The following is a 12,287-nucleotide window of genomic DNA, read 5'->3' on the forward strand; positions in this document are numbered from 1 at the left end:
TTATTATTATTCGAAAGACATACAAATGTTAATAAATATTTAAAATTCGTCATTCTAAACTCAAAACCCAAAAGCAAGTGAGGACTGATTTGTTTTCATAACTATTTTCATTTTATTTTATCTAATTATTATAATTTTTTTAAATTTTTATAAAAATAAAATAAATATTTTAATTTTTTTAAATTTTAAAACAAAAATAATATTAAAAATAAATATTTTATTCAATTTTTAATTTTTATTTTAATTTATCTCATCTTATCTGTAAAAACAAACGAGTGAATAAATTGTATACAAGTGTTCATTTAATAAGTTACTTATTAGGAAATAGTTTTTTAAGTTGGAAAAAAAATGCAATAATAAAAAATATATATATTAAAATGGAGATGAATGCTAATATTAGTAAATCACTTTGTTTCCGTTGGGTGTCTTTCTTGTAGACCACGCTGGAGCCTAAAAAGGTTACCTTTTTCATTTGATTCTCTCTCTCTCTCAACTGCGTCGTCTCGGATCAATTCCAGTATCCGAATTTGCTAATTCGGATCGTTGAATTTGTCGGGATCAGGAGTCGAACGTTGGTCGCTTCTTCGACTCGGAGAAATCCCCGACTTCGAAGAAGTGGTTCTGATCTTATTATCCACCTTTAGCGTCTCCGTCACAGTCACGATCGAAGGCTTGGTTTTCGAAGTTCAAAATGGAGGAGAAGTCTATGTGTGTAAAAGAGCGTTTTCTGAACGGACATCAACATCACGGTTCCTTTTCTTCTTCTTCATGCCTTAGTTCTTCTCGAAGGGATGTTTCTTACAGGTTTCAACCTCTCTATCTCTCTGAATTTAAGTTGGCTTGCACAAATTCAATATATATTTTCATATTTTAATTAGGGTTTTTTCTGTAATCGCATAAGTTTCTCATGATGTTGGAGTTTGCGATATGCGGAAGTAGAATTAGCGGTAAATGAATTAAATTTTCAATCTTTGCAATTGAAAAGTACTTTTGGATTGACTTTGTTTGATAATCATTGTTTCTGATGGAAGCAGCATCATGGAGAGCCAACTTGTTATATTTTGTTTTCCTTTTCTTTTCTTTTTTTCATTTTTTTTTTTAATTTTTAATTTTAAGTATTTTTTTTTTTTTTTTGTTGCTGTTGTTGTTACGATGACAATAATAATAATAACAAAGACACAAATTTGATGTATGTTTCTGTTAAAGTCAACAATTAATCCGTTACGTTTATGAAACCGACCCGATTTGATGGCTTCTCATAAGCTCGATCATTCACTATGATTCTCAGCTTCCTTGATTATAAAATCTTCTACAAATTTGATTTTAAGAAGTAGGGTTTGGGTATCCTTATCTGCTACATATAACTTGTTTATACTCTTGTAATTAGGATTTAAAACTTTAGTGTAATTTGCGTATTGTAAAGGTTCATCATATAAGGGGTTGAGGTTTCATCATGTTGTGCCTCCGGCCTGTCCGAAAATCACACAAAACAATTTTAAAGTGGTTCAGCAAATTGCCTACGTCCACTGGTGCCTCTTTTATAGAATTTGTACAAGATTTACAAAAATCTACAAATTCTCATCTCTCACTCACGTCCCTCTTTCTCTGTTTTTCTTTCTCCCACTGCCCTTGATCTCTCACCGCAGTGAGGATAATTTTCTCTTCACAAATCGTCTCCTTTTATAGGAGAAATCATGGGGAACAAATAGCCACCCTTCTTGACCAAGTGAGTCTGAAATGGTGAGTGGGTGGGTGAGAATTTTGGTGCCTAACAATCCAAGAATGAAAACGGTGCATGTGTAGCCCTTCATACTTGGGTTGATTCAACAATCACCCCCTCCACCCAAGTATGCCATATCAGGCTGCTTGCAAACTGATTCATTTTTCAAATAAATGTACCTCTTTCTTTGACATGAGAGATTTCTGCTATCGAATACGCTCCAATGCATCTGCAGGTACGTCTTCAAATGGATGTCCAAATGCTTCTCCAAATGCATCTTCAAATGCATTAACATCATCTACATCCACGGAGCTTGCAAGGGTTTTTCTTCAGAGGAGATTTACAAGTGCTTCACTGCACAATCTCAACTCTCTAGGATTCTTCTTTCACTCGAGTCCATGAGTCCGCACTCATGTACACCTTGAGCAAACTGAGTTTCACTCGAGCCACAACCGAGCGAACAATCTACCTGGTGCCTTTACAGCTTTCAAACCAGGCTCCATAATCCTACAATCACACCAATCTCCAACCTGGAGACTGGTTCTCAACATGCCGAGCTCTATCTCTAGCATGATCCCTTATCATCTATGCAATTTTACAGCTCATGTCTTCAAGTCAGAAGACTAACTAAAGTGATGCATAACTTTAGTTCATCACGTACAGTGCCCTTAATCAACACATACATATAGGGCAACACATTTCTTACTGCACTAGGAATCAATGGTCTCGCACGGACCTTGACACATATCAGAGAACCTGTTGCTGAGGTCTCCATCTCTGACTTGACTGACTCATCATCCTGCTGCTGTCTTCAGTCGCATGTGTCCATCTTGTGTGCAGTCTCCGACTTGCATAATCTCCCTTCTTGCAAGATTTTTTTCTTCATACCGTAGTTCACTACCTTTATTCAGCAGGATATAGTTTAAGGTAGTAACCACCATGGAGGTCTGATCGTCTTGGCAGTTATGTGATCATCAACTTTAGGTGTAGATATCCCTGGAACATCTGACATTTTGTTCCCATCTTTCACACCTGTACTTCATGTCGTGGTCTAGGGAGATTTCTTTAGAAAAGTAAAACTGAGTTCCTTTTACTTTCTCATCTAATTCACACAACCATTACCACGAGCCAAGACCAATGAATCATTCGTGACCTTCCATGCCTTTTTGAGAAAACACTACTGAATGACTGCTGTCTTTAACAGCATTGTGCACTGCAAGAAATGCAACGCCATGTATTTCTTCAGTCACCATATTCACAGCATCATTCTCAGTTTTCTCCTGATTTTAGCAGTCTCTTGTGGTCTGTCTTGCCACAAACTCGAGATCTTGCCAGAATTTCTTCTGCGCACCTCCTCACCTAGGATAAGATCTCTTACATTAAGAAACTTCAACTTTGACTTCTTTACAGAATTACTCATAGCCATTCTCATGACCTCCCAACCTTTTGACCACAACGCCAAATGCTATTGGGCAACAATAGTACCTTCTGCCTTTTCTGAAATTGAATTGTTTCTTCATGACATTGCTTTAATGAATTTACCGTAGAAATGAATAGTACCTCACTAAGTCAGTTCCCAGGAAAGATTGGAGGGTCACAATGGATACACTTAAAATTTCCAATCTCCTAGACAGAACCTCCTTAGACTGTACGTATCCACACTACCACACCAAAGCTTCATCTGCACTTTGTTATTTGCAACTGGCTTTTCAAAGAAAACCACAATGAGATCCGATGCGGTTCTCCTCTTAATAACAATATGCTCAATGAATTGTATAACTGCCAAAACCTGCTGATATAACAAGTTAATCAGCATCGTCCAATGATCTGAAATTTGCTCCATCAAATTTCACGATCCCAACTGGCTTAAATCAAGCCCAAACGAACTGAGTCCGGCAACATTGGACTCCAGCTGGTTGACATCAAGCCCCAAAACCAATGAGTCTGGCACGACTCCAACTGGCTGTGATCAAGCCCTAAACACATGAGTCCATCATGACTTCAACCGGCTGCGATCAAGCCCAAAACAAATGAGTCCATCATGACTCTGACTGGCTACAATCAAGCCCACAACTGATCCGCAACTATGAATGGTTTAGATCGAAAATACCGATGGCGAATCTCAACATTCCCACCGTACCGATGAGTCCGGAATGATTCAAATAGTTTGTCAGCACTATTTGATCATTGCAATGGAACTCCAACTGGCGTGGATCTAGCCCAAAATGATCTGCAACACGTGGACAGTTTAGATCGAATGTACCGATGGCGAATCTCAACATTCCTACCGTACGGATGAGTCTGGAATGATCCAAATAGTTTGACATCACCATTTGATCATCGCAATTAGACTCCAACTGGCGTATATCAAGCCCACAATGATCAACAACACATCGACAGTTTAGATCGACAGTGCCGATGGTGAATCTCCACATTTCAACCGTACGGATGAGTCCGGAATGATCCAAATAGTTGGAAAACACTATTTGATTGTTGAATCGGACTCCGAATGGCTTAGATCTAGCTCAACAAAGATCTGAAAAACGGACGGTTCAGATCCGTCTGGCGCTTGGGATGCACGCGCTCGGGTAGGGTGTCTGGGGGCGCGTTGGCGCGTGGACATAACGCGCCACAGTAGCTTGTGCGCGTGGGGAGCGCGTGAGGCGCGTGGAATCCACGCGCCGAACCTCTGTAGGGCACGTGGGGGCGCGTGAGACGCGTGTCCGTCACGCGTCTTCAACCTCTGGCACGCGTGAGGGCGTGTGGGCGCGTGTATCTCAGTCGTCTTCCTCCTCCGACTCGCGTGGGGGCGCGTGGATGACAGCAGTGCACGCGCGGACCTTCTAGGGGCGCGTGTGGGCTCCTCCGACCTCTGTTTTCGATTCTGTTTGCTGCAATGGATTCGTCTCGACGCGAGGAACACTCTGGAGTTGTCAAAATTTGATTTTGAGCAACTTGAATTTTCGGACAGCTCGAACCAGAGCTTTGATACCATTTGTTGTGCCTCCGGCCTGTCCGAAAATCACACAAAACAATTTTAAAGTGGTTCAGCAAATTGCCTACGTCCACTGGTGCCTCTTTTATAGAATTTGTACAAGATTTACAAAAATCTACAAATTCTCATCTCTCACTCACGTCCCTCTTTCTCTGTTTTTCTTTCTCCCACTGCCCTTGATCTCTCACCGCAGTGAGGATAATTTTCTCTTCACAAATCGTCTCCTTTTATAGGAGAAATCATGGGGAACAAATAGCCACCCTTCTTGACCAAGTGAGTCTGAAATGGTGAGTGGGTGGGTGAGAATTTCGGTGCCTAACAATCCAAGATTGAAAACGGTGCATGTGCAGCCCTTCATACTTGGGTTGATTCAACAGCATCACTCTTGTATAATTTATTGGGCAGAATTTGATTGTTGAGGGTGCCATGATTACCATGTATGATACTAGTTATATTAGAAAGTTATTGCTTTCTCCTTCATGTTATCCATCTTTCGACATGTAATAATTAAGGGATTGGAGTGCACACTTTACTCCATTGGTCGATTGCATCCCTAGTCAATCATGCCTAGGTGTTGCTCTTGTATATGTCCCGTGTATTTGGGCTGGCGATTTCTCATTAATAAAATTCTATTTACTGATTAAAATAAGACAGAAGGGGCTGGAGTGAAAATGGCAATGCTCTCTTCTGAAGGACAAATATATTAGAACCTGACCGGGAAGTTTTCTGGTATTACAAGTACAGGACCGACCACAGTACAAAATTTGAAATATTGCCTCTCCTGAGGACATAGTGCCTGTATTTGTAAAGTTTTGTCTCTGTGAAATCGTTGAAGTTTGATTAATAGCCTTGATTTGAATGACTCGTGTAGTAATTTTCAAGCTGATAGGGGCACAATGTTGATTTTCCAGTGGATTTGGTTGCTTTTGTCTTTGTTATGTTGTTGTGTAATGCAAAAATAGAAACGTGAAGGTGGTTCTTTACATGGAAATGACACTGCAGTCTCTTTCATGCAGCTGTGGTTCTTGTGGATATGAGCTAAACCTAAGCTCTGGTGATCGAAATACCTCAACCATCAACTCTAAATATGGGAAATCTATAAAGAGAGGGATCATATCTTTCTTTTATATTGATGAGAGCAGATTTACTCAGATGGATGAAATCCAATGCATACCTCACTTTTCTAAGTACTCCTTGGGCTTGATCCGCAGAAGAACCAAACTTCTTTGCCGCAAGTGTGGTAATCCAATTGGAATTGCTTATATTGATAGGTCATCGCACCCTATTGTATCAGATGGAAATGACTCTTCCTCAAGTAATGAAGCATCAAGTCAACGAAAATATGATGTTAAAATCCGTGCCTTACAGCCTTCATCTTCTGAAAAATTTGGCATTCCGTTTTCCCCGTGACATAGTTGAGCAAGCTTGTTTTAGAGGTTCCTTTCCCTTAAAAGATATATGCAACAACCAAGCCGAGAATTTTCTTGGTAGCCTGTTCTTCTAAAGGTGTCTTCCTATGTTTGTTTGGTGTTTTCCTTATATGGTTACTTGTACATAAAAGTTTCAAATCCAATTTATAAAGAAAGTGGTGTTTGAACTGAAGGGGGTTTGGTTGAGAAAATCTTGTAAAAGCACTCCTAAGTTAAGTTGGGGGCAGTGATGTGATATTTTCAAGGTGTTATGTGATTGACATGAGTTTGGTGGAGCATTAGCATTTGCTTTCTGGCTTTTCGTTCTGCACCTTGGGTGACAACAGTGGAGGAGCATACAGCTTCATCTTTAGGCTTTAGCCCTGCAGTTGAAACTAATTCACGAATTACTGGGCTTCATTTGAATATAAGAAGTGTTTTATTTCATTACATTATTAAAATTTTTAAATTCTCACGTAAAATATAATAAATAATTTAATTTTTTTAAATTTTAAAATAATAATAATAATATTAAAAAATAATACTCTAATAATATTTTATTTAATTTTAAACTTTTAATCTTAATTCATCTCAACTTAATTAATTATTCAAACACTACTTAAATAGAAATACCTAACAAACTTAGTTTTGTAAATTTATTAGATTGTGTATATATATATTTAAAAAAAAAGGTTTGAACTCTTTCACTCTCTATTAAAAAACTAGTGGCTTTAGATTTGATTTCGCCGGAGGGAGAGGAAGCCTTTTGACTTTTTCCTCTTCCCTCTCATTCTCCCTTTCTTCTATTCACCCACCTTTTATATCGAAATTTTATTTGCTTAGTTTTTTTTTTTAGCTTTCTTTAAAGTTAAAAAAGATAGATATACAATTTTTCGGCTACTATCGAGAGACATGCGTAGTACAAGAAGAATCATAGGTTAACAATTATTCGGAAGAAAGTGATGATTTTGTCAAAATCACTATGCGCAGTTCTCAAGTGCCGCCCACTTTTGTGCGTGGTTCTCACGCGCCGCTCCTTCCTGCAACGTTTTTTTACACGTGCCAGATTATATGACTAACCATTATCAGACCTTTTAGATTTGACCTTTGTGGATGAAAAGAGACAAGTGTATTACCTTTACAGGCAGGTGTTCACAAATTCAAAAGTCAATCGAAGTTGGTTTAAACTGTAGTCTATGCATTTCTGCATTTATTTTATTGCTTTCTTTTTTGGTTTCTTTATTTTTAATTAAAATAAAAAAGATTTCGTCTCTCGAATATTTATTTGTAGAGGTTGAGTCATCTTTTTCTATAATGGATGATGTTGAGTATCTCTTTAGGTAGAGTATTGCCTTTTAGATGTTTGTCTATAAAGAGTAACAATAATAATGAAGAATAGATCAATAATAAAATAAATAATGTATAGGTGGAGCTCTAAATATATTATTTTGGTTTATGATGTTATGTTTGATATATAGACATATTAAAATATATTTAATCATGAATATAATTTTTTTTTATGAATAAATGATGGTAATTTTTTCTTTTTTAAAAAAAAGAAAAGATTTGATGTATCTCGTTAAACTATTCAGCACGTAAATATTATTTTTGCGAGATTTCGTATTTCAAGTTCAACACGGCACTCTCTCTCTTTTCTTATGGTTTGAATAATATTGTGCTCATTTTATGGTGAAAATCTAAAAGCCGCCCGGAAAGCTGACAATTTCTTCCCTATTAATTTTCTTTAATCTTGGATTTATCCAATAACCTTTGTCTGGTTATACACTCGAGTTTAGGGTCAAAGTTTCCGGCTTGTGTTCACCCCACATCATGTACGATAGGGCCATAGGCGTTGAGATTTTGATAATGACCGGGTTAGAGGAGTGAGTAGGAGGGCACTGCCTAAAACTAAATTTTAGCTCAAGTTTAGCAATTTTCTTCAAAATATAAGACTATTAGCGTGGGATCAATAAAATTTGATAAAGAAATTAAATTTTATAAATTTAAATAGTTATTTTTCAATAACATCAAATAACAGATTTAACAAATTTATTAATATTTTATTAAAATATTAATTTTATTTATTTTTATTCTAATTATAATTTAAATATTTATTTGTTATTAAAAAATTACACATTCTTAATGTTGATATTATTCTAACAGATAAAATTTCCTAACGGTCTTTTTTGACAACGATTTTATTTTTTCAATTGATAAATTTTTTCAAAAGTCATATTTTTTCAAGTATAATATAGATACAATGTAAAGTAAAAGTTAGGCAAAGGATTAAATATGTTTAATAAATGAAAACTAGGAAATGTAGCAAATAAGAATCGAAAAGCAAGAGGGAATATAAATTTTTTATGTTAAAATAATATTTAGTTAGCAGTTGGGGTTCAATAAAGTTAGCTAATAGAATTAATGAAAACTAAAATTATTATAGCTTTGTTGACTCCATTACAACTTCTTTTTTATACTTTCTAGTCAAATATTAATTAAATTTTAATTTTATTGTACTAGTACTCTAAAGAATAAGGATGGTGCTAAAGCCACCGCTCGCTGGGAGCTACCGCTAGGCTTAAATTGTTTTTTTTTAAATTATTTTTTAATACTTTTTAATATTTTAAAAAAATATAAACAATTTATAATAATATTAAATAATTTTTTCTTAATTATTAAAAAAAAAAATCCAATGGTGGCCTCCAACGGGAGCCACCAGTGGTGGCCAAAGCATTTCCCAAAGAATAATGAACCAGCTATATGTACAGTATTTTTAGCTTGAGTTTTGCTATGTATAAGAAAATTCGCATATTAATCTATATACCAATACTGATTCATTCATATTCAAAATTTAAATTAATATTAATTTTAATAAAATTTACTTTTTCACCAATCATATTTCGTTGCTTTTGACGCGAGTATTTTCTCCCTTGTTTTGCTTTCTCGCTTAGGGGAGACTATAGGTCGGTCCGGAGCAGCAAAACCGACCGGATCGACCATTTCGGATCGGACCGGACCAAGAGTAGGTCCAGTCAGTCTCGGTCCAAATTTTAGTGGACCAATAGATTTTGGTCCGGTCCCAGTCTAGGGGTTTTTTACCCCAGAATAAAAATATATATATAAAATATATTTTATTATTTATATAATATTTATAATTGTATATAATTAATTATAATTTTTATCTAAGCTAATAAGTTAATATTTATAATATTAATATTTATAATTTTATACTAATACTAATATTTATACTAAAACTAAATTACTAATAGTCTAAATTAATACAAATATACTATTATATAGTTATACAGTATACTAATCATAAATTCATAATAACTAAATCATTATAAGTCTATAACTATATCTAATTGTATTTGTATTAGTATTAGTTAACTTAATATCTAATATGCTAGTATTAGTAATAAGATTATAAGACTATAAGAGTATTACTCTTATTTAATAAATGAATATAGTATTACATAGAGTATTAGTAAATGTGTTGGGTTTGAAGACAATGAAGAGATATAGTAAATTAGTAATACTAGTTATTAGTTATTATCTATTAGTACTAGTATTATTACATATTATTAGTTATTAGTTAAAATATTAGTACTAGTGTATTATTAATTATAATAAATAAGTTAATAACTATTACTAATTTACTATATACTAATAGACTAATATTATTAGTATTAGTATTAGTATATTACTAATATATATAATATATATACTAGTAACTTAGTTATATGTATTAGTAATATATAATATAGTGCATTAGTAATATATAATATATAATAATAGATATATATTACTAATACATATAACTAATAATTATATGTAATAATAGTATTACTATATCTCTTCAAACCTTACATATTTATTAATACTCTATGTCATAATATATTAAATAATAGTAAAATACTCTTATTATTAATACTCTATGTGGTTATATTAAATACTATATTACTAATACTCTATGTAGTTATAGTGATTTAATACTAACATATTACATATTAAGTTAACTATACTAATACTATTATAAATTTATACATATATGATATATTATAATTTATACCATAACTCTTATAATATGTTAATATATTGATATATACTAGTACTATATATTATAGTTAATAGTTATACATTAAGTAGTATAATAATTCATTGATACTAAATATATATAGTTATAGACTTATAATAATTTAGTTATTATAAATTAATGATTAGTATAACTATATAATAGTATTAGTACTAGTGTATTATTAGTTATAGAAAATAAGTTAATAATTATTACTAATTTAGTATATACTAATAGACTAATATATATATATATATAAAAGTATACCATATATATATATATATTAAATATATCACAATGTAATTACATAAGTATTAAACAAAATGCTATTGGATTAAAAAAAAAAAAAAAGGTCAAGGGTGGACCGAACGAACCAGACTGTCCTGGTCCTTATGGAGTTCGGTCTGGTCCAAGATGAGAAAATCCTGGATCAAATAGGTCCGGTCCGATCTATAAAATCTCTCAAGACCGGACCGAACTCACCACTACAGTCCTGCTACTGATTCTCTTCTCTCATCTCTGTATTCTTCTCAGCTCCCAACCTGCCATTCATCTTTGTATTCGTGCATCTCGTTGCTGCAACAGAGAGGATTCTAGAGAAATTTGGGTGCACGCTCTCTCTTGAAGAGAAAAAACAAGAAGAAAACGTAGCATTCAAAAATAACATTTCTACATTTTTTTTTTATTATTATTTTTATTTATTTTGGGTGATCTCCCGGCTTGCACTTGCTTTTTGCTTGATGCCTACTTTTTCTACATCTTATTTTTTTCTTTGATTTTGTATTTGTCAGATAAAACTAAGGCCTGGGGTTGCAATAAGAGTATTAAAAAATGTTTAAATATTTTTAAAAGCTCTTTAATAAAAGGATTAAGTCGTTTGAGTATTATATATAAAAATACTTTTAATTTCAAATAAGCTGAAAAGCACGTATGCTTTTCTAGATATGTAAAAGCACGTCTTATCTAGAATCCTCAAACGTGATTTTCTAGATATGGAAAAGCACGTTTTCCAGATATGATGCTTTTCTAGATAATACAAAATTTAATTCGAATTTTAAAAAAATGTCAATGGATGAAAATATCTATACAACTCTAAGATAATTATAACTTTCAAACTTTCAAGGATATTATCATAATTTTTAAAAATTGAAATAATCGTCATTTCTATCTCAGAAAGTACATTTTTAATTTGTTTCTAAATAAACTTAATATGTTTGAAAGTGATTTAAACATATAGTTACCAAATAGTAAATAACTTTTTGATAGTAGAACTTATTATTTAAGTTATAAGTTCTAAAGTTATAAATTATATTTTCTAATGCAATCCTAAACATATACTAAATCAATATGTTACCTCTATTGTGAAGAGGTTTGAAATTTCTAAATCTATTAAAAAAAAAAAAAACCCCCTTCTTGTTATGGCTATTCATGGAACCGCATTTCTTTCAAAACACACGTAGGCAAATTGTCCTATAGATAGATTTTATAATTCATTTGGTTATATAATTAAAATGAGATAAGATATTCTTAATAATAGATTAATTTTTAAATTAAGATGAGATGAAATAATTTGTCAGATGTATATTTGGATAATGAGACGAAATGAAATATTTTTTAATTTTTAAAATTTAAAATTTGATAAAAAAGTGAGCTCTACTAATAATTGAAAATCATTTAATAATTATAAAATAATAGTTATAAATATTTTAAATCGCAATTTTATATATTAAAATAGATCTTATATCAAGGCAAGATAAGGCATACATGCAATATAATTAATGACAATAATGGGGTGGGAGTCAGAGGGGGGAGGGTAGGCATGAAGGAGATGAGACGGGTCTCACAAGTCACAACGGGGTTTTGAGATTTTCTAATTCTCCGAGTTAATATTTACGGTGGAGAGATAGAGCAAGATACGTTAAAAACAGTTTTAACCGTTTGGATATACAGATCAAATAGGTCGTAAAACTCAGATTAAATTAGATTTCTACGAAGAATGGTCAAAGCCGTGCCAGCTTTCACAACAATTTTTTCAATTAACCGTTTGGACACGCGTTTGTAAGTATGCTGTATCTGTAGAGAGGGAGA

At 33.1% G+C, this 12,287-nt stretch overlaps 1 protein-coding gene across 1 annotated transcript; it reads left to right on the top strand.

The window, feature by feature from the left end:
- Positions 1-406: 406 nt before the first annotated feature.
- On the top strand, positions 407-6,423 carry LOC122312001 (uncharacterized protein At4g08330, chloroplastic-like). The gene is made up of 2 exons (XM_043126810.1): positions 407-804; positions 5,732-6,423. Exons 1-2 carry the CDS (start codon positions 692-694, stop codon positions 6,123-6,125), a joined length of 507 nt encoding a protein of 168 aa, XP_042982744.1. The 5' UTR covers positions 407-691; the 3' UTR covers positions 6,126-6,423.
- The last annotated feature ends 5,864 nt before the right edge of the window (positions 6,424-12,287 follow it).

Source organism: Carya illinoinensis, chromosome 5, assembly GCF_018687715.1.
Source record: "Carya illinoinensis cultivar Pawnee chromosome 5, C.illinoinensisPawnee_v1, whole genome shotgun sequence".
Classification (NCBI taxonomy): domain Eukaryota; kingdom Viridiplantae; phylum Streptophyta; class Magnoliopsida; order Fagales; family Juglandaceae; genus Carya; species Carya illinoinensis.

Bases quoted from the DNA above. Each gene is read 5' to 3' on its own strand.
- LOC122312001 (XM_043126810.1), top strand. From the start codon at position 692: ATGGAGGAGAAGTCTATGTGTGTAAAAGAGCGTTTTCTGAACGGACAT. The intron at 805-5,731 runs GTTTCAACCTCT...TCTTTCATGCAG, and splicing joins CGAAGGGATGTTTCTTACAG to CTGTGGTTCTTGTGGATATG.